At 40.6% G+C, this 20,504-nt stretch overlaps 1 protein-coding gene across 1 annotated transcript in view; it reads left to right on the top strand.

Annotated features, from left to right (window-relative positions):
• Nucleotides 1-228: 228 nt before the first annotated feature.
• Nucleotides 229-20,504, top strand: part of Fam83b (family with sequence similarity 83 member B) — a 46,345-nt gene continuing 26,069 nt past the window's right edge. Inside the window, exon 1 of the mRNA XM_051140527.1 lies at nucleotides 229-729. Coding sequence (XP_050996484.1) covers nucleotides 286-729 — 444 coding nt within the window. The 5' untranslated portion in view covers nucleotides 229-285. The remainder of the gene's footprint in view (nucleotides 730-20,504) is intronic.

Genomic DNA, 20,504 nt, shown 5'->3' with positions numbered 1-20,504 from the left:
TTGGAATGCCTCGATTTTGTAAGGGGAAATCCACTAAGCTGACCGTGAGACATGCTGAATAGCGGCTCTATAAACGTCATTTTGGATAGGATGTGTGTCGACTTGCCTCGCTAGCCGTTCAAACGGCAGTTAACGTGAATGCTGTCAAAGCGATATATGGCACATATCATAAATATCGGCACATAGGATTCTAACTGACCTTGATTTTTCTTATCACACGCCCAGGTACCTCTTGCCCTTGCACAGATGAATGTTTGAAAGTGGCCTCGTCTAACACCTGCAAACATGGAGACCTCCTCGATGCTTTCCTCCCTAAATGATGAGTGCAGGTCTGACAACTACATCGAGCCGCACTACAAGGAGTGGTACCGCGTGGCGGTTGACGCTCTCATCGAGCACGGCTTGGAAGCCTATCAAGAGTTCCTCGCCAAGGAGCGAGTGTCAGACTTTCTGGCTGAGGAAGAAATTAATTATATTCTGAAAAATGTCCAGAAGTTTGCCCAAAATACAGAGCGTGGTTCCGATAATTCTTGTGATGACGGCTCATCGTCAGGAACTTACTGGCCCATGCAGTCTGATGTGGAGGCTCCAAATCTTGATTTGGGATGGCCGTACGTGATGCCTGGCCTCTTAGGCAGTACCCATATAGACCTCCTTTTTCATCCACCGAGAGCACAGCTACTTACAATAAAGGAAACTATTCGGAAGATGATAAAAGAAGCAAGAAAGGTAGCGGTATATCTGTTTTGAAATGCAAATTATGAAATGTGGCCAAGTGCAATGTCGTGTATGACGAACACATATGCTAATTTTAAAATCTCAGGGTGTGGATCATGCCTGTTACTTTCGGGAAAATATACATATAGACATATATAGGAAGCTCTCTTAAGAGGTGTGTGTGTGTGTGTGTGTGTGTGTGTGTATGAATGCACACACATGTGCAAATGTATGCGGTTGCTGCTAGAGACCAAAGAAGGTGTCAGAGCCCCTGGTGCTAGATTTACAGGTGGTTGTAAGCTTCTCAGCCTGGCTACTAGGAACTGAACTTGGGTCCTGTGAAAGAGCAGCAAGTGTGCTTAACTTCAGCCATCTCTCCAGCCCCTACACTCACCGTATCTTATGTGTATCTGAGAAGAGCAATAGGTGCCCGCTGAAATTTCTTTTTCTCATAATGGACCCAAGAAACTTTTTGTCCTTGAGATGAAGGTACATAGGCTGGAATACAATGGTTTTTGACGTATTCACATGTTTAAAGCACTTCAAGTTTTCTTACTCTTTTCAGTGTGTGTGTGTGTGTGTGTGTGTGTGTGTGTGTGTGTGTGTGAATCTTTGCTGTAGAACTATAAACAAACTCTTGCTGTCAGAATGGTTCATACTATTATTTTGTAACCTAGAGTCCTGGTTAGCTTTTTTTCTGAATTATACATTAATATGTAAAATCAACATTATGACTTTTTAAAAAGCAGAGTTCTGAAGTACTTAGCATGTGAGGCCTTGCACTCTTCATCAAGTACTTATGTTGCGTTTTGGATCTTACAAAACATGTAGAATTCAGATAAAAATGTTAAAATATCCTTTTTTCCTACTTATTTTTTTTTATTAATTTATTCTTGTTACATCTCAATGGTTATCCCATCCCTTGTGTCCTCCCATTCTTCCCTCCCTCCCATTTTCCCCTTACTCCCCTCCCCTATGACTGTTCCTGAGGGGGATTACCTCCCCCTGTATATGCTCATAGGGTATCAAGTCTCTTCTTGGTAACCTGCTGTCCTTCCTCTGAGTGCCACCAGATCTCCCCCTCCAGGGGACATGGTCAAATGTGAGGCACCAGATCAATGCACATCATTACACATTTTTTGAGTGTTTCATCTGTTTGTTTACATATGCTGATCACCATGGAAGATATTTTCAAGTTTATGACAACTTTTCTCATATTTAAAATACCTGGGCCAGACTGGGCATGGCAGTACATGTCTGTAATCTCATGATTCACCGTCTGGGCATGGCAGTACATGTCTATAATCTTATGATTCACAGACTGGGCATGGAGGCACATGCCTGTAATATCATGATTCAAGAGACAGAGTCAGCAGGATCTTGAGCCGTATTTTGGGGCCATCTTGGTCTATATAGTGAATTATAGACCAGAAAAAGTCAGTAAAACACTGACTAGAGGTTTAGAAAAAATTAGACAAAAATATGATTTATTAATAAAGTATTTATTAGGTCCACCTTGTATAATAGAGAAATTTAATACAGAAAGTGGCTGAGGAAGTATGTAAAATGTGTTATCATTCATTTTCCATGTCAACATGACACAAAAGGACTTGAAAAACATAGTTTTATAAAGTTAAAAAAATATGTAAGGATCTCAGAGTCCTTAGTGATATTACAGCTTGCAAGACAGATAGCTGAAGACCTGAAAGTCACACAAGGGAGACGCAGTGTTCTTATGCTGGTGTTGGATGTTCTGATTTTTGTCCATACAATCAAAATGACATAAAATTAAAAAGCATTTCATCATATTGTATACATGCCAAGTTAAAGAGAATTATTTGGTGTTATTGTGTCAGGAGGTCAAATGTCCTAGTCTTTCGTCAGATGCAGGGCCTACCGAGGTCTAGCTGGCTGTACACACAAGGCTTGGTGCACTGGGGCTGCTGCATCTCACAGATTTTAAATTCTCTGTCAGACATCACTCCGCTTATTGCCAGATTTTTGAAAGAACCCAGTACTCTGGGAAATTTCGTAGCGTCTCATTCTTTTAAATTCACATTTTACTCTATGACTAGCCAAGGTGCTGTTACAAATTTCAGTATAAGAGCAATTATCAGTCAGATATAGCCTCTCAAACACACACACACACACACACACATACACACATAACCCCCGTATTTCAGATATGGAACAGGGGTACTTGAGATTAGCTTGAGCTCTCGTAGTGTGCTACTGTCTCCAAAGGCCAAGTTAGTTAACTGTATAGCATGGAAGAAAATGTTATCAAAGCCCGCACGTGGATTTTAAGATATGAAAACTGATTCTCATGCCTGTCGTCTGTACAACAGAAAACCATGCTCTGTTCTCATCCTTTAGTCCCATGGAAGCCTGCTAATCCATGGTAAACTTTACGGCTTGGGATTTTTTTTTTCCAGAGGATTAATTTACCTTATTTGTAACTCACCATATTGTCTTAATATTTCATTGCATTGGGATGATCTTTTCTCATAACGTTTTTGAATAAAATAGGTTTAAGTGAGTAGAAACAAATGCCTTGCTTCAGAGCTTCTCAGGAGAGTCTGCTGGTAATCAGCCTTGTAAAATTTTATAGAAATACAATGCTAAATAAATAAGCCTGGGACATGGGACAGCTCAGCCAGGACGTGGTCCCAAAGTTAGTTAAATTCTTGTTTACTAATCCACCAGCATCTAAGCTAAGACACTCAGGGAAATAAGTGCCTTGGTATGCAGAAATCTTATATTCAGGGAAAGAGTGTAAATCCTGCTGCTGCAGTGTCCAGACAGCTGAGGTCTGTTTTGGACACCAAGCTCACCTTCCCATTCTTGGGCAAAGGGATGACACTTCCACTGTATCATGTCTGTCTTTACTCACAATAAGTGTGTGTCTCTCTGTGGGTACTACAAACTTACACACCCCTTTCAGTTTTATGCTATTTTTCCAGTTGTTTTGTGTTTGGGATTGAAGCCAGGGTCTCACACGCACTGAGAATACACCATCTGCCGTTGAACTATTGATCCCAGTCCCTGAGTGCTTTGGAACGTCGCTAGTAAACTTTTCCTCCTAGCTTGTTATACAACCTACGAATCACTTTGCTTTTCTAACTAGAACATTATTTTATAGCATTTAGTTACTATCTAGGTTTTAATTTTTTCCGTATCTTTTTTTTTTTAACCAGTTATTGCTTAGAAGTTATTCTGTACCCTCCACTTCATTTTACATATTTGGTTATTTTGTTCTCTTTTGAATTTTCACTTTGGAAAAGCCAACAATAGCAGCTCTCATGTATGTTCTCTACAGCAATGTATCTCAACTTCCTAACCCCCTTCTATGTTGTCCTGTGCTGTTGTCATAGCTGCATTTGGATTGGCTTCATATACTCTGATACTGTCCAGCATGACTTTTCCCAGGCAACTATTAACATCTCAAGAGGCGTTCCCAGGATTACATATGCATATATGCTAATTACTGGGAGCTCCTCTTATGAAACACTTCTACTGATTACTTTTAAAGAGTTGTCTTTCACAGCAGTCTGTTTCCTAGTTCTTCTGTGGCACACATTCAGTGGGCTGCGGCATCTGATCGTAGCATGCTGTTTGCATCTCATGCTCTCACACAGCTTATTTTGTGAGGTAGAAATCTTACTCCTAGGAGTATGAATCGGGAAGACACGTGAGCAGAAGTGTAGTCTGAGTCAGGGTGGCGTCGCTTCTGCAGCACTGCATGCCCGAGGTTCAGGTCCCAGCTCCACCCTGAGTCACTGTTCCTGGGAGTGTTTGTTTGGCCTTGTTAGTTGCTAATGATGCAGAAGAATACTGCCCATCAGTGCACCCCACAGATACCAAGGGGAAGGCAAGCAGGAATCGCCTGGGAATTAGGCGATTATATAAAATCAGTGCTAAATTAGACAGTTGGTCACAAGGAACCTGTACTAACCAGTTCTGACATTGTAACCCTTTCAGCATCAGCATCTTCATTATTTCATAAGGAATGTGAAGCAAAATCTTGTTGGTGCATTTTTTTTTTAAGGTCCACCATCTCATTCTAAACTTCTGACAGTTCTCATCAACACCAGGTTATTATAATGCACTATTCTCCTGGCTGAGTTAACGTCTGCTATGAGTGAGTGAGCGTCATTGTGTCACAGTGCCCCTCCCCTTTGCCTCATTTCACAAACATGTCCTGTCTAGCTAAAGAGACATTTGAGTGTCTGTCAGCACCTCCGTTTCCCTGGGATCGTTCCTCTCCAAATGACTTCAGTCTTCGTGAAGACTCTCCTCTCTGATCTCTGTTCCGACTCTCACTGAATCCTTTCATTGACTTTCACTCAAAAATTGTCCCTTCCTGGAAGTACATTTCATGTCATCAGGCTTAACGACGTCACTATTCAGTGGCATTAAATTGAGTGTCTTTTCCTTGAGTGAAGTTCATTCTAAGGTAGTGCATACTTACGTCTGAGAATGTCTGTGAGAGAAAAAGACGAAGGGCAGGCAGAGAGATATGAAGAAGCTGAGAAGGAAAGAGAGGGCGGAGGTAGAGATAGAGTGAGGGAGATTGGAGAAGGAAGAGAGGGAGTGGGACGAGCCAGAAAGGGACAAGAAAGAGACATAGTGCTGACCATGCTGTGCATGCGGCTCTGTGGTATGCGGAGCCCTTGGAAGCTCCCACAGTTCAGGGGTGCAGTTTCTAACACTCAAAAAACCGGTGCCTTTTTCTGTACAGACTTCAGCCATCTGACTACTAATTGCTCTATATGGGAAACTCTTTTTATGCTAATCTCCTGGTGCTTTGCTGCAAGATAAGGTGGCCCACGCTGCTCTCGGTCACTCGCCCACATGCTTCTTCCGTCACCACCAGGCTGCTTTAGTGACTTAAGGGAGGGGCCACTTGGAGCACACTGCCACTGCCATGGGGTGGTGTCATGCTTCATTGATTGACTGCTTAGCCTTAAAGGGCAAAGTCGCCATCAGCTTTTTTTAATGGCTCTAATTTAAATAAAAAAATTTTTTTGGAAAAAAGGCATCATGGGATGGTCTTAAGGCTCAGAAACTTGGAGTCACTGTAAATCCCAGGTCACCTGCCTTTTACTTTTCCTTGAGATTGCATTTTTTTGAAGTGGGGGGACATGGTGACAGCCACAACCCCACAATCCAGGGGATGCTTGGGGGTACCGTCTGCTGAATTGTTGCTTTCTGTGGACTTAGAATCCCATATGGTGCCAAGCACTCCGCTCCCGTGTACTTACATTGCATTGTTCCAGACCTGACTTTTGCCGGAAGTCACCAATTTAGGCTTTTGACATTTGTCCTTTCAAAATGAGAACAGCCTTTAGTCAGCCTCAGTGTTTAGTAAGACAGCATTTTGCTTGAAATACCAGCTGGTATTATTTGAGATAGGACTGTGGCTGATGTGTTTGAAGATTACGTACAGCACACTGGCCATAGGGACTATAATGGCTCACAAATGGTGATACTTCGAAGGTTCACACTGGCAAAAGATTGCCTCAACATAAGAATAATTGAGTAAAGTCTACCACGAAGATCACTTTCGATGCTCATCATATATGTAAATGGATTTTTCCTTTATGGAAAACTGTGTGGGTATGAAAAAAATATGATTTCTCTGGACCTGAAGTGAAACAGAACTCAGAAGTGGTTGAGCAAGACAAGAAATTTTACTTACTAGAGCTTCAAAAATATATCTAAGTTTCTAGATGAAAACATACTGCTTTTCAACAACTCTCTGAAAGCCATATACATAATGTACCTGTAGCCCTTGTGTGGAAACTTTCCGTAGCTTTAGTTTTGTGGTAGGTCTATGGCAGAGCTACATGCCTAACCCAGACTCGTAATTTTTTTTAATATTTATTTATTTGTATAGGAGTGCTCTACTGGAAGTCCACTTGCATCAGATCACATTATAGATGGTTATGAGGCACCTTGTGGTTGCTGGGAATTGAACTCGGGACCTCTGGCAGAACAAGACAGTGCTCTTAACCACTGAACCATCCTGCCAGCCCCCCAACCTAGACTCTTAACTTATTCTGTTACTTACAAAATCTTTAGACTTTTGAAAAGCAACAGGGTATATTATCAAGGCTACCAAAATTAGTCCTCTTGCCTAATAAATATTTAGCTGCTTTTGGGCTGGAGATACAGTTCAGTGGTAGAGCATCTGCTTAGCTCCACATCTGCTAAATGCTCTTCCTCCAAAATTATGCTTTAACGGTAGCTGTCTTATGCTTTATGGAAACAAAATGTGGAATATGTATGAAAGCAATTGTTGCATGAGACCCTCCATGCTGACTGTGCACGAGAACTGTCATATGAGACCCTCCATGCTAATCATACATGAAAATCGTCAGTGTTTTATTAGACAAATTCTAAAGATCATTCTTGAATTTAATTTTCAACGTATTTTCACTGAAAACTGGCACCTTATAGAGTGGAATGTAGCTAGGGGAAAAGTATTTAGCCAAGCATAATTGAGAGTCTGGATTCAACTAACACCAAAATAAATAAGCTAACTAGCTTAGAAAACATAGTTTTACAAAGACTGTTTACAGTTATCTGTACAGGGAACAGCAAATATAGAGGATCCTTTCCCTTGCTAATATCGATGCAGAGCTCTATGAATACCGTGAGTTGTAGTGCTGAGTGGCTTGGAGCTACGCTACCTGACCATGGAAGGTGTTTCAAAGACAGCTTTGCTTTAGCCAGTTATTGCTGTTAGGTTATTAAAATGACCTGTTTTACAAAATAAGCCCTAAGAAACAACTCGTGTGGAGATTACACAGCATATATTGTCATTGTCCTAGATTGCAAGGGACGGTTACTGACTGTGGGACAAAAATTAGTTCTTTCGATTCTTGCATCTCTGAAGGCAAGTGCCTTTAGTTTTGTGATTATTTATATTTGCTCATTTTCTTTTCTGCTATTGTCTTAAAATAATGCGAGACCCTTAGTTACTTACTGATTGCATAATGTTATTTTTCTGATGATATACCTATAATAGTTTCTTAAAATGGTAAACAGTAATTGTCATTATAAAAATAGGATAATAAAGATCCTGAGATACAGGCCTAAGTAGCAACTACATTCTATTTATTTATGACTGGATTTTACAAGACAAAATTTCTCTGTGTGATTGTGGCTGTCCTGGAACTTGCTTTGTAGACCAAGCTACCCTTGAACTTAACTCAGAGATCTCCCTCTGCCTCCCGAGTGCTGGGATAAATGGCATATGCTATCACTCCTGACTGCAACTACATTTTGTAGGAACAGATTTTAGAAGCTTTACACAGTTAGATACCTTAATAACAATATCAATAAGAATAAATAAATAATTAACTAATTGGACAGATAGAAAGGAAGATAGATAGATAGATAGATAGACAGACAGACAGACAGACAGACAGACAGACAGATAGATAATAAGAAAAAAGAAGAAGGAACGGGTAACATACATTCCACCAGGGGATGAAAGAACATTGACAAAGCAGAGATAACACGTCCTGTTTACAGGCATGCCCATTTAAAACATTATACATTTGATAAGCTAAACACCTTGTATTCACCAAGGCTTCTTATCAAAGGCTGGGTGTGGTAGAATATACCTGTAATGGGAAGTAGAGGCAAAATATTAGCCCCATCCCCATTGTGAGTTCCAGACCAGCAAAGGCTACACAACTAGACACTACTATCCCAAACCAGCAACAGTGGCAACAAAACAAAATGAAAAATAACGGAAGTAGCTGTTTTTGGCTTTCCTGACACTACAGAGGTATTGTGTTACTTTGCCTGCCAGTCTTCTCAATGAAAAGTAATACAGGGGTGTGTGAGAGAGAACCTTTGATGTGGTGATGAGCGTGGATGAGTGTGAACAGGGCATTTATATTACAGGACTCTGCTATTCACTTTCACCATTTGGCACATACTTCTAAATCAGTTATTGGGATCCTTTAAGTGGTCACTCTAAATGATTGAAGAGGAGTTTTGAGCCAGAACAGTTGAGTTGAACCAACCAGCCAGAGTTCAGAAAGGGCTAGTAAGGGTGAGCCTATTCAGCAGTAAGTCTCAGAGGCTGAAAACATTCTAGGCCTAGATTTAGATTGTGCAGAGGCTAGAAACTTCCAGGACTAGGCCTAAGCTAGCAGACGGAGGCAGTGAGCCTCTTAGACAACATTTACAACAGTTGAATAAAAGTTACTTTTACAAAAAACAATTTAAAAATATATATGAAAGAAAAATGCAATACATAATTTATGTGATAAAATGTCACAAAAATAGATATTGGTAAGCTTATTAGTTCTGTAAATATAGACATTCATGATTTATTTTTAAAGTAATTTCAGAATACTTATATCTCATACAAAAAACAGTGAAAATAATAGCTAATGGGTATGAAAGGCAGTTTCTGGGTAGACATAATGACTATTGTTAGCATGAGAAAATTTCTTCCATATTAGCTAAATAAACAAATGTAAAGCATTGGTACCCACAACTGTGTGCTTGTGTGTGTGTGTGTGTGTGTGTGGGTGGGTGTGTGTGTGTTTGTATATTGATGTCCTTTGTAGATTTTTAGAATGTTAATTCTTTAAGTACCTGATACATATACATATGTGAATAATATGAAATCTTGACCTCTATCCTTTTTCACTTCTTCTTCTTCTTCTTTTTTTTTTTTTTTTTTTTTTTTTTTTTGTAATAAAACAGTAGAACTTGCATAGTGATGTGATGACTTAACAGTAGGGAACACCCTGGGTCCAAGTGATAACAGGTTCCCTGTTGTGTGGAGTTTTAAAAATTGCTGGTAATAAGGCTTCTTAGAAGGCCTCTGGCTCTTTATTACAGCACAGCAGAGGCAATGGAAAACAGCTTCAGTGATAAGGAGCTACTCATCGCGGTCCCTCCACCCATCTCTTACTCACCAGCATCCTGCGCACTATCCGTTCTGAACTGAGAGTCTCGCAGCAGGATTCCTTTAGGAATGAGGAAAGTCTCCTGACTGTGCATAAATGTTTGCTACTAAATAATTACTGGGCTTTTGAGTCTTAAAAAGCAGAGAATGTAGTTTCCTTCTTTCACAAGACAATACTTTCCTTTAGGCCCTGCTAATTTCCTACTAATGTCCACTTTGATTTTTTTTTTTTTGCCTCTTGCTTGAGATGCGGGGAATATCTTAAACAAGCAGATGAATGTGAAAGGCAAAAGCATTGCCATTTGGCTAAATATCAATCCAATATTCACTGCTGAAAAAATCCATAACGGACAGCGTCAGCATCACAGGAGTCATATTTCAGCAGGCAGAAACACTGGAGTAATTGATAGGAAAGCAAACACGATGCTTCTGTCTTTACAGACAGGACAAGCTGGAGAAAGTCCAAGAGTCCACAGCTCCCCGGCTGCTCAGTGACCATAAGCTCTCTCGTAGAGGCCTGGCTCTGGGTTCTTCTGCGTCACTGTGCTCTGCCTCCCCTGAGACAATGGCCTGCTGAAGCTCTAAGAAATAGGAAAACGAAGCCTTGACTCACGCTTCTGCATCTTTTTACTTCAAATTGTTCTTTTGTTACTGATACTTTTGAAATTGTTTGATTCTGTGTGTGCGAGTGTTTTGTTTGCATGTGTATGTGTACCACTTGAATTCCTATGAGCAACCACATGGGTGCTAGGGACTGAGCCCACATCCTTTGCAAGGGCTGCACTCTCGCTCTAACTCTGTCCTCTGCGCTTTTAATGGGCATGGTATAGACCAAGGCACCATGCTGCCTTGGCATCATCTGATCATGGGATCTACCGCAGACTATAGCGTATTAATTGTTCCACCCTGTCCTGGACAAGGATTGGGGTTTTGTGATTCTGTCCAGATCTATCCGTTTTTACTTATTCCCTATGAATGTAACCCTTCTGGGGGGGTCTCATTAAAAGTCCAAATATGTAGCTGAGTGGTGGTGGCACACAACTTTCATCCCAACACTTGGGAGGCTGAGGTAGGTGGATCTCTGTTCAAGGTCAGCCTGGTCTAATTACGAGTTTGATATTTTAAATACTTTATATTTTAAGATATTTACTGATACAAGGTTTACCATTAACACCACACCTAAATGTCACATATCTCATTCTGACATAAGTACAACATATATGGATATATTAAAGTATTATTTGTCTTTTAATATAAGTGCTACACAGAACCAGTTTCTAACTTAAATATAAAGTCACAGAAAGTACATTCCTCCTATGGTATTGCACAATGTACATTACATTCTGTTATTTCACTTTGTTATTTGTGTTCCTTTCTCAAGGATTACTCTTTGGATAAGGGAGACCCTTCCATGACTTCTATTTAACAGTATGAATGGTACTTCAGCCATGTGTTACCTTGACTCAGGTACACATGAGTATCTTGCCGCTGTACAAGGCATGGTCTCCACTGGGTTACACGGCTTTCCCAGCTGGTCAGTATCTGAAGGAGGAGCTGTCCCATGAATTTGTAAACGTAGCTTCCACTGATTTGGACCGTGATCCTCTGTTGACTTGATATAGACTGACAATCCCACAGGTAAATTAAGGGAAGAGACGCAGCTTTATATGATTTTAATATGTGTTCACGGTGTGTGCCAAGAAGAGTATGCACACACATGCCATGCAAGATACAGAACTATGACCTAGTCAGTTGACGTGTCATCTTTGAGAGGATTCACTTGAAGTGATTTTAATTAGGAAGCTAAGAAACAGAACTCTACAGGGGTTTGTCCCCAGCCATCTGGTGCTTAGCTTAATATTTTTGTGGGTTATTTCGCTGGATCAGAATATGAAGCTTGTTCCTTCTGTGTTTTTATTTAATAAATGGATCAGGAATGAGAAGCAAGTCTCTAGAAATCAGGATTAAGGTAAAAAAAAAATGATTTGTTTGACCAAAATGTATTAGAAGCGAACAGATACAAACTTGATATTATACCTTTAAAAAAGAATTTCTTGCTCTCACATTCACATGAAACCTGGATTCTGGGTAAGTTTAACTGACTTTGTGTCTTATCTTCACCGCCTGCCTCTATTATCTATTGGAGGTGATGCTGTGAACCTCAGGGAATATTTACGTTCACTGTCAAAACATTGTGGGACAGGCGTGTTGGCCAAGACTCTAAAGTCGATCTTTGATTCCCAGGGTTACGGTTTAACTCAGCTATGGCTGGAGCCATTCAAAACGCTTTGCTATGCAGACTGTGACAGAGAAGCAAAGTGAGGAAACACAAGTATCATCTGTGCTGGGTAATTTTATGTTGACTCAGCACATGTGAAATTCATCTAAGAGGAGAAAGCCTCAATAAGAAAAATATCTCCGTAATGCTGTAGACAGACAAGCCTCTAGGGCATTTTCATAATTAGTGATTGACAAGCAGGGGTCCAGCCCATTGTGGGTGGGGCCATCCCTGGGCTGATGGTCCTGGGTTCTATAAGAAAGCAGGCTGAGCAGGACGTGGGGAGCAAGCCAGAAAGCAGCACCCCTCCATGACTTCTGCATCAGCTCCCGCCTCCAGGGTCCTACCCTGTTTGAGTTCCTGTCCTGCCTTCCTTTGACTGATGAACAGCGGTGTGGAAGTGTACTCCAAGTAAACCCTTTCCTGGTGTTTCATCATAGAAACAGAGGTCCTAGCTATGACAACATCTGAAACCTAGCCACTGAGAAGGAGCATTATAAAGAGATCTTGACTAAGTTGTCTTAAGTGAGGTTGATTCAGCTGCAACTGTTTTGAACTGGGGCCCTGCAGAGGGAAACTCCCGTGACATTTAAAGCTCCCTTCATTCTTAGGAAAGACCTACTCTTCTCTCTCTGCTTCCCTGATCCGTGTGGGTTTATGTTTCCATGCGCATTGTCCTATCCTCCTCCTTCTTGGGCAGCCCTCCCAATTTGTCTTCTACTTTCATCTGTATATGCGGTGTGTGGTCACTTGTTCCTTGGGGAAGTTTTGACAGCTACTCATTCCAAAAATAATCAGCAGATACTCACGCTTTTACCCTCTGTTTCCTGTGTGTGTATGTGCACACACACACGCGCTGTGTATAATGGCTGTTTCTCTGAGGGGAGCCCTAGAATATACTGTCCTTGCTGGTAGTCTTACAGCTGTCATTTTCTTCCAGTACATCTAAATGACTTCTGTGTAGTATCTAGTAGTTATAAAAGAATAGTGCACATTTTCAAGCGTTTTCCATTAAAACTAACAGAATGAAAATGGCAAGATATTTTAATACTTGGAATCACGTTTTTATTACTGTCCGGAAAGCTCACAAGGCTTGAGACTACATGTCAGTCAAAGGCCTTGGACCTTGTTTGAGAACCAATTTCCTGATTAAACGAAACTGAAAATCATCTAGGTTTTAGAGGTCATAATGAAATAGTAGGAATTCAGGAGAGCGTGAAACCCATTTGACACAATCCTGACTGTATTCATATGGAAGGCACTGTAGTACTCCTCACTGGGATCCTCTGTGTTGGCAGTGGTGATGTTAACACTGTCACATCCTTCCAAGGTCTTCCATCTGAGACCCTTAAGGCAAGTCATTAATTTTCACCAGGGCTAGGATACTTTCCTGGCTAATCTTATACTATATTGGTATAGAAATAGCCAATGGCCTAGCCTAGGGAAATGTAGACAGATAATGTGATGTATATGTTAGCCACACACATGTTATCTGGATAGTGGTGAACTCACAGATGGGATACAACATTGGATATCATGATACAAACTTGGATATCAAACATGATGATAATGGCCATCAATATTTCTGTGGTTGCCTGTTCTGGGTACCTTAGATGTTATGTTGGGCAGCCGTTATAATGAGATTGAGATTTCCACCATCCATATGTTGTTTTATTCTCTAGAAATGCAGAGTAGTGTAAGAGTACTCAAAGCCATTTCATAGAGTTTGTCAGAAGGTCTGAAAGCTCCAGCAGGTGCCTCAGAAAGACAAAATGATTGAAAAACACTTGATTATACATTTATATACCTTCTGGGTCATAGTGTGCAACCTACGATTTGGTAGAGTTATAATATGGAATTTCTTAGCCACTCTTTGTATTTTTTTTAATGGAACGATAAAAAAATATTCCATTGACAAGAAAACATAATCAACTCAATAAGTACTCCACATGCCAACTTACTCTGAATGGGTAAGGATCGGACAAGGAGAAAATAGACATAGCTCCAAAACTATTTTGTAATCATCACATTCACCATAGAGCAGCCTTGATATTAAAAACAAAGCATAATTAATTAAACATTATTTGGAGTCAAAGAGAAGACACAAATGAGTAAAATAAATATCTGAATTATTATTACATAATTTTAACCTACATTATCAGGAATTTCACAGATTATAACATGAGTTCTTGTTTGATTATCTGTAAGTAACACATATCTTCTTTTCCTCATGTTGGTGTTTCTTACAATGCCTGATAATATATTCTTCCTCTCTTTGGAGAGTTTAGCTAATTTGAATATATATATATATATATATATATATATATATATATATATATATATATATATATATATATATACACACATATATATATCACATAATTAGATAAATATATTTATATAATATATAATTATTAGAAGTAGTTATATAAATACATATTCATATTTACCATAGCTTTCTCTGTGTTCTCCTTGTACAAGAGGCATCTGGCACCCTTAATCCTGCCCAAAACTGCTTTCTTGTGTTCTTCTCTTTCAAAGGCTTCTCCAGTTCAAACTGGGATTCTCCATGAGCCCCAGGCAGTATAGGGATTACATTCACCCCAGAGAGTTATCACTACCTCTGTCAAGGTGCAAAAGACCACTGGCCACTCCTTGTACTTCCAGGGAGTCAGAGATGGAGAAGGCTTGCCTTTGCTGCCACTTATCATGTGTTGAGAATTGTGACAATGGCCTGAAAGAATAAAACACTGCTCACAATCTTGGTTCATGTTAGTATCTTCAATACATTCGCATGGGAGTGTCCTGGAGACCCTAAACTTAATACATCCTCAACTGAGCTACTTGTCTCTTCTTCCTAACTGGAGACTGGATTTATTTTCTCAGTAGAATCATGTTATCACTATCTAACAACACCTTCAAATTACTAACCTTGAAGTCATTTGTTTAGTGTCTTTCCCTTCTATCTTTCCATAACCGCATGTAATGTTTTCTCAGGACTAATTTCCTCCTCCTCCTCCTCTTCCTCCTCCTCTTCTTCTTCTTCTCCTTCTCCTTCTTCTTCTTCCTCTCCCCCTCCCCTCCCCCCTCCCCCTCATCCTCCTCCTTCTTCTTCCTCTTCTTCTTCTTCTTCTGGTTTTTTGAGACAGGATTTCTCTCTGTAGCCTTGGCTGCCCTGGACTTGCTTTATAGACCAGGCTGGCCTCAAACCCACAAAGATCACCTACCTCTACCTCCCCGAGTGCTGGGATTACAGGCGAGCACCACCACACCACAATTAATTAGAGGACTAATTAGTTGTATCACTCACATATGTCTAATTGATTCTGGGTTTACTGTCCTTATCAGTGACATTGGTAGAGACAGATGCTGAGCCCTAGTACCCCTAAAACGTAGACTCAGTTTAATGTCCTCGCTATACCAATTAAACAGACAAGTTATAATGAAAATCAGAGAAAGGAGATTGATTCAATATAGCCTCAGTGGGGAGAGGAATAAGTACAGATCCCTTTATTTATCATGAAAGTTAGGTCCTGTATTGTTTGATTTCTTCTATGGTCCAGAACAATCTCAGTGTTTTTGATAAGCACTGGTGCCCGGACATGCTCGAGGAGACATGTTTTGAGCCCATGCCATCAAAGCACAAAGTACAAGGATGTGTCACCAGTTATCAAGTACGTGCCCCCTTCCAGCACTGGCAGCAGCACCTAGGACCCATGAAAAATGTGCTCTTGAACTACCACACACCTTTAGAATCTAAAACCCTGTGGTAGATCACCAAAGGCTGGCACTCAGAGTCCACATTCACAAAAATTATTGAGACTCTAATGATGTTACTTCAAAATCTTGTCCCCTGACTAGCAGGACTGACACCATCCAGGAACTTGTTAGAAACATGGAGCCTAGGATGGCCTTGAACTTACCATGTAGCCGATTATGGTGGTCTTGAACTCCTGATCTTCGTGCTTCTGCCTCTTGAGCACTGTGATTTTCCCAGCTGGCCAGTGTTTAATCAGGTGACTTTGGTCAGATGAAATTTGGGCATGGCGGCTGTGGGTTCTGTTGTAGCTGCACAGCACAATCACCCTGGGAGCTTTTAGAGAATTACTAATGCCTGCCTGGCCTCACCCTGACCATGAAACAAGACCTCAAGGGGCCTCTTAGGAAGTTCTCAGGAGAACGCAGGGTGCAGCCCAGACTGTTGACCAGCGGCTTCCTGATGCTGACCTCAGTAAGGAAGTGTGTGTGTGTGTGTGTGTGTGTGTGTGTGTGTGTGTGTGTGTGTGTAGGGAGCTTACCTGGGAGCCAGGACCCAGGAGGCTCCAGCTGTATCCCTACTACGTTTCCATACAGTCTAATACACCTGAAGTGGACGCCAGCTAGGATTGGTCACCAGCCATCTTCTTACTGTGTTCACTCATAGTGGAAGGAGCTGGTAAACTGCCTGGTGCCCAAAAGTCACATTAAATATGCACAACATAATGGCATTTGCGATTTCAAAAGCACAGTTCTAACTGCGAAGGGAAATAAAAAAAATTGTTAATTCTGAAGCCAAATATGAGAGGCCACAGCCCAAGAAAGCCGACTCAGGTTGCCCTAAATACAGTGTTCCAACATGGTTACAGTTTTATCAGCTTTGTATCTTAATAGAACAAAGAAAGTCATAAATCCAATTATATAAAAGTACATTAGTGAGAAGATCAGATAGACAGGTTATAGTGATGGAAAAAAGCTCCGATGTAGGCCTCCGCTATGATTTGATGACATTCTTAGCCCTTGGATGGTGGAACATAGGAATCTGTGTAATTCCCAAAAGGATTTTAGCTTATAGCAATGAGAATGTTAGGTCAAACACTAGAGGTAGACAGCAAGTGGGTGTTTAGTGAACTAAATGTGGCAGGACATATTTGTTCCTCACTAGCTGTGGACCTCTCACATTCCAGCTCTCCACAGTTGTAGGAGCTCTAACTAGTCACTCAATCTTCTGAAACCGTTAACGTGCCTACGACCATACCACCCTGAGCACGCCCGGACTCGTCTAAAACCTTTCGCACATAGCAGTGACGCCTTGTACAACATATATGAAGACCTGAGGGCAAATTATTGTTATGGCACATTTAAACTTACTGATGGGGTTTTCCTCTCTACGAAAAGCACACATATGAGCAAGTGAGATGCCTCAGTGGGTAGCAGCACTTACTTCTCTTTCACAGTATCTAGGTTTGCGTCCTCCTCCCCCACATCAAGTTTCTCACACTACCCATAAATCCAGCTCCAAAGGGCCTAATGTGCCTCTCTGGAAAAGACACATGCATACGTGCGGTGAAAATAAGCTCATGGCAGGAGTGCACCTATACGCATAATAAACAATGAACAAATCTTTCTTTAAAAGGATGCATGAGAGCCGGCCATGGTGGTACAAGCCTTTAATCCCAGCACTCAGGGGCAGAGGCAGGTAGATCGCTGTGAGTTCGAGGCCAGCTTGGTCTACAAAGTGAGCCCAGAACAGCCAGGGCTACACAGAGAAACCCTGTCTTGAAAAACCAAAAAAAAAAAAAGCAAGAAAACAAGAACAAAGAGCCAGTCTATTTTTAGATTGATGCCATTCAGTGGAATGGAGCAATCCCAGCCTCATCTGACCTCATGCCAACACATCAGAGACCCTGGTGATGGGGGGAGTTGTGGGGGGTGAGGGGGTGTATGGGATGGGGGCTGGGGGGTTGGTGGTATCCCCTATCAAATTGCTCAATCTCTTTGACCTCAGTAGAAAGACCAGATGTAATGTGAGCTTTGCTTGATGGAACTGTGTTCGTCCTAAAGATTGCAAAGGGGGGAGGGGTATTGCTGAAGGACAGTCATTAGTTTACCGTTTATACTTATTAGGCACAGAATTACTTCTATACTCAAAATAGAATGCTTATCACATAATTGCAGTGCTGAAGATTCTGTCTTTGCTGATAATCGTTGGTGACGCATGAGTTAAAATGTTGTGCTATAGATTTGAGTATGTCAGGACAAAACACATGGGAATGCATACTTACACACATGCATGCATATATACACGCAGACACGTGCATGTGAACACATTTGATTGCTATTGCATGCCTTAGGAAGACTTAATAGACTCTTAACAGACTCTGTAGCTCACAGGTGAGTTTGAGAAATTTTAAGTATTCCCTTAAGCAGGGACATGAGTGATGTCTGAACTGGTGGATGTCATGGGCATTTCCATCTCAATCCTGTGCTGCTGGTAAAAACAGCTGGAGCATGGGGACGCCTCACTGCAAGGCCCATGGCCACATGTGCACCTGTCAGTGCTAAGCTTATTATTGGATGCAGCTATAGTTCTGTATTTGGACATTAAAAGGCAATGATAGGTCAAAATTTACATTTTTTTTTCAATAGAGCATGACAGTTCTTTGACACTGGAAAATTTTGTTGACTTAATGGCAACCTCAGCTACTCTTCACATGTGGAGAAGAACATGGCATCTGCCTGTGTAGCCCAGCTAAGGCTCTCGAATATTCTGAAAAGACTCTGAGGCTAAAGATAGCAAATAATTCAAAAATATACTTTTATCTCTCCTACTTTCAGCCTATCACCCTTAACTACTGATACCCTTCTCTGAATTCATTCTATGTGTATGTTCCTCTTCTAAAACATTAATACAGCGCTGAAATCTAGTAAACACCTATGTCCATGTAAAAAGTCAGTAAGTAAAATGTATCTTATTAACAACAATATTCATGTTTACAAAATCGTCTGTCTGTAGTCTTTCTGTCTCTGCACAGTTATCCTCTTTCTCAAAAACTCTGTGTCTGTTATAATGTGGCAAATAGAATTCAGTCTTATCCACCATCATGTTAAATAATTTTCTAATCTGTAAAAATATGTATAACGAGTCATGTGGTAACAGAAAGAAGTGTTTAAAAAAGCTGTGGTGACTCAGCATTGTAAGACACAGAAAGGTAATGGACAGTAAAAGGGTGTTCTTCTTAAAGAATGCCTTGCTTTCTTTACTCATTCCTGCAAACCTGGAACAGAGGAAAAACAAAAGGGTTGTTAACTTGAACTATGCCACAGAGATGCTGAGCACGACCTGGAAGACAATTGTATGATGAACACACGGATGGTTTTTATTAGCCAGGTATATATAGAAGTAATGCAGGTAATTTTGTGCTTTGACAGGTTGATCGTAATGGCAGGATATTGTTTTATGACTAGGGGATAACTTATAGATTATATTTCTTTTCCTTAAGCCATGCATTGCCCCATCCCTGAGTCTCTGTTATTTATGGATAAAACCTACTTTTGATTTGTAATCAGTTTGATTTTATGTATCTGAATCACTTTCAGAAGTAGCTTTTAATTCAACCCTTTGGGTTGAGTCTGAGGATTAAATGCATTGCCTGAAGTTCAGTATTTTGTTCCGATACTGGCACTGGGATCCACACTGTGGGATTTACTAGTGAGATGTTTCCTATCTGATGACGCCATCACAGACTACCAGGTGCCGTTTCAGTCTTCAACTCTGTTTTGATTACAGTGTTTCTAAAAGGTCTGCTCAGTTTTTCCTTTCCCTTTTGGAAGGCAGTGGGTACCTTTCTTTGCTAATTTAAATGCTTTGAGAATTCTTTTCTAATTTAAATGTTTGGAGAATCGTACATATGAATAATATATTTACGTAGCTTCTAACTTCCAATGACCCCAGCTCCCTCTGTGCTACCCTACTCCTTGTCAAACTCATGATTTGTTCTCTTGCAATTATCTATATCTGTATCATCAATATCCAGATCTATAGATAGTCCGTTTAGTGTTGCTCCTCTGTATAAGTGTTCAGCACTGACCTCGTGGGATTAGCGAACCCATCAGAGACGTTTTCCATGCTCGCATGTTAACTGATGATGTCATTGTGCAGGTCTCGTTTAGGTGACCATGCTGTTGCTATTTCATGAATGTGCAGCTCTCTGTGATTTCTAGATGATTCTATCGTGTCACAGGTGTCCTGTTGCTCCAGGTCTCTGGGTCTTTTTCTTGGTCTCCCTGAGCCTTACTTCTGAGATTTGATGTGACTTTGTAGGTTTCATCCCAATTTCTAAAAAGGTAGTTAGAAAAACATGATATTCATTCATCTGCTGTTATGGTTTTATTCTACTTTTCATTTGTTTAATAGGCACATGTGTTGTTCTTAATCAGTTTTTTATGGAAGAGCTAGTCTTATTGTTTCTATTCATGTAATATATTTTCTTTTAACCAATCTAAAATCATCCTAATAAAAAAAGTATTTTGAGACAGGAGAGTTGCGATCCCTGCAGTCTGGAGTCTGACGCAAAAGAACTGCTATGAGTTGTCCAAATACAGCCTTGCTGCAGAATAGGATCCTGTCTCATAAAAGAACAAAGAAAGAAGGAAAGAAAGAAAGAAAGAGAGAGAGAAAGAAGAAAGGAAGGAAGGAACAAACAGAAAGAAGAAAGAAAGAAAGAAAGAAAGAAAAGCAGGCAGAGAGAGAAAGAGAAAAAAGACAGAGACAGAGAGAAAATGAACAAGAAAACACATGGAACCAGCTTTTTT

The sequence above is a fragment of the Acomys russatus genome, chromosome 32 (genome assembly GCF_903995435.1).
Source record: "Acomys russatus chromosome 32, mAcoRus1.1, whole genome shotgun sequence".
NCBI lineage: Eukaryota > Metazoa > Chordata > Mammalia > Rodentia > Muridae > Acomys > Acomys russatus.
Note: the sequence above shows the minus strand (reverse complement) of the source record. Positions and strands in the feature narration are given on the sequence as shown.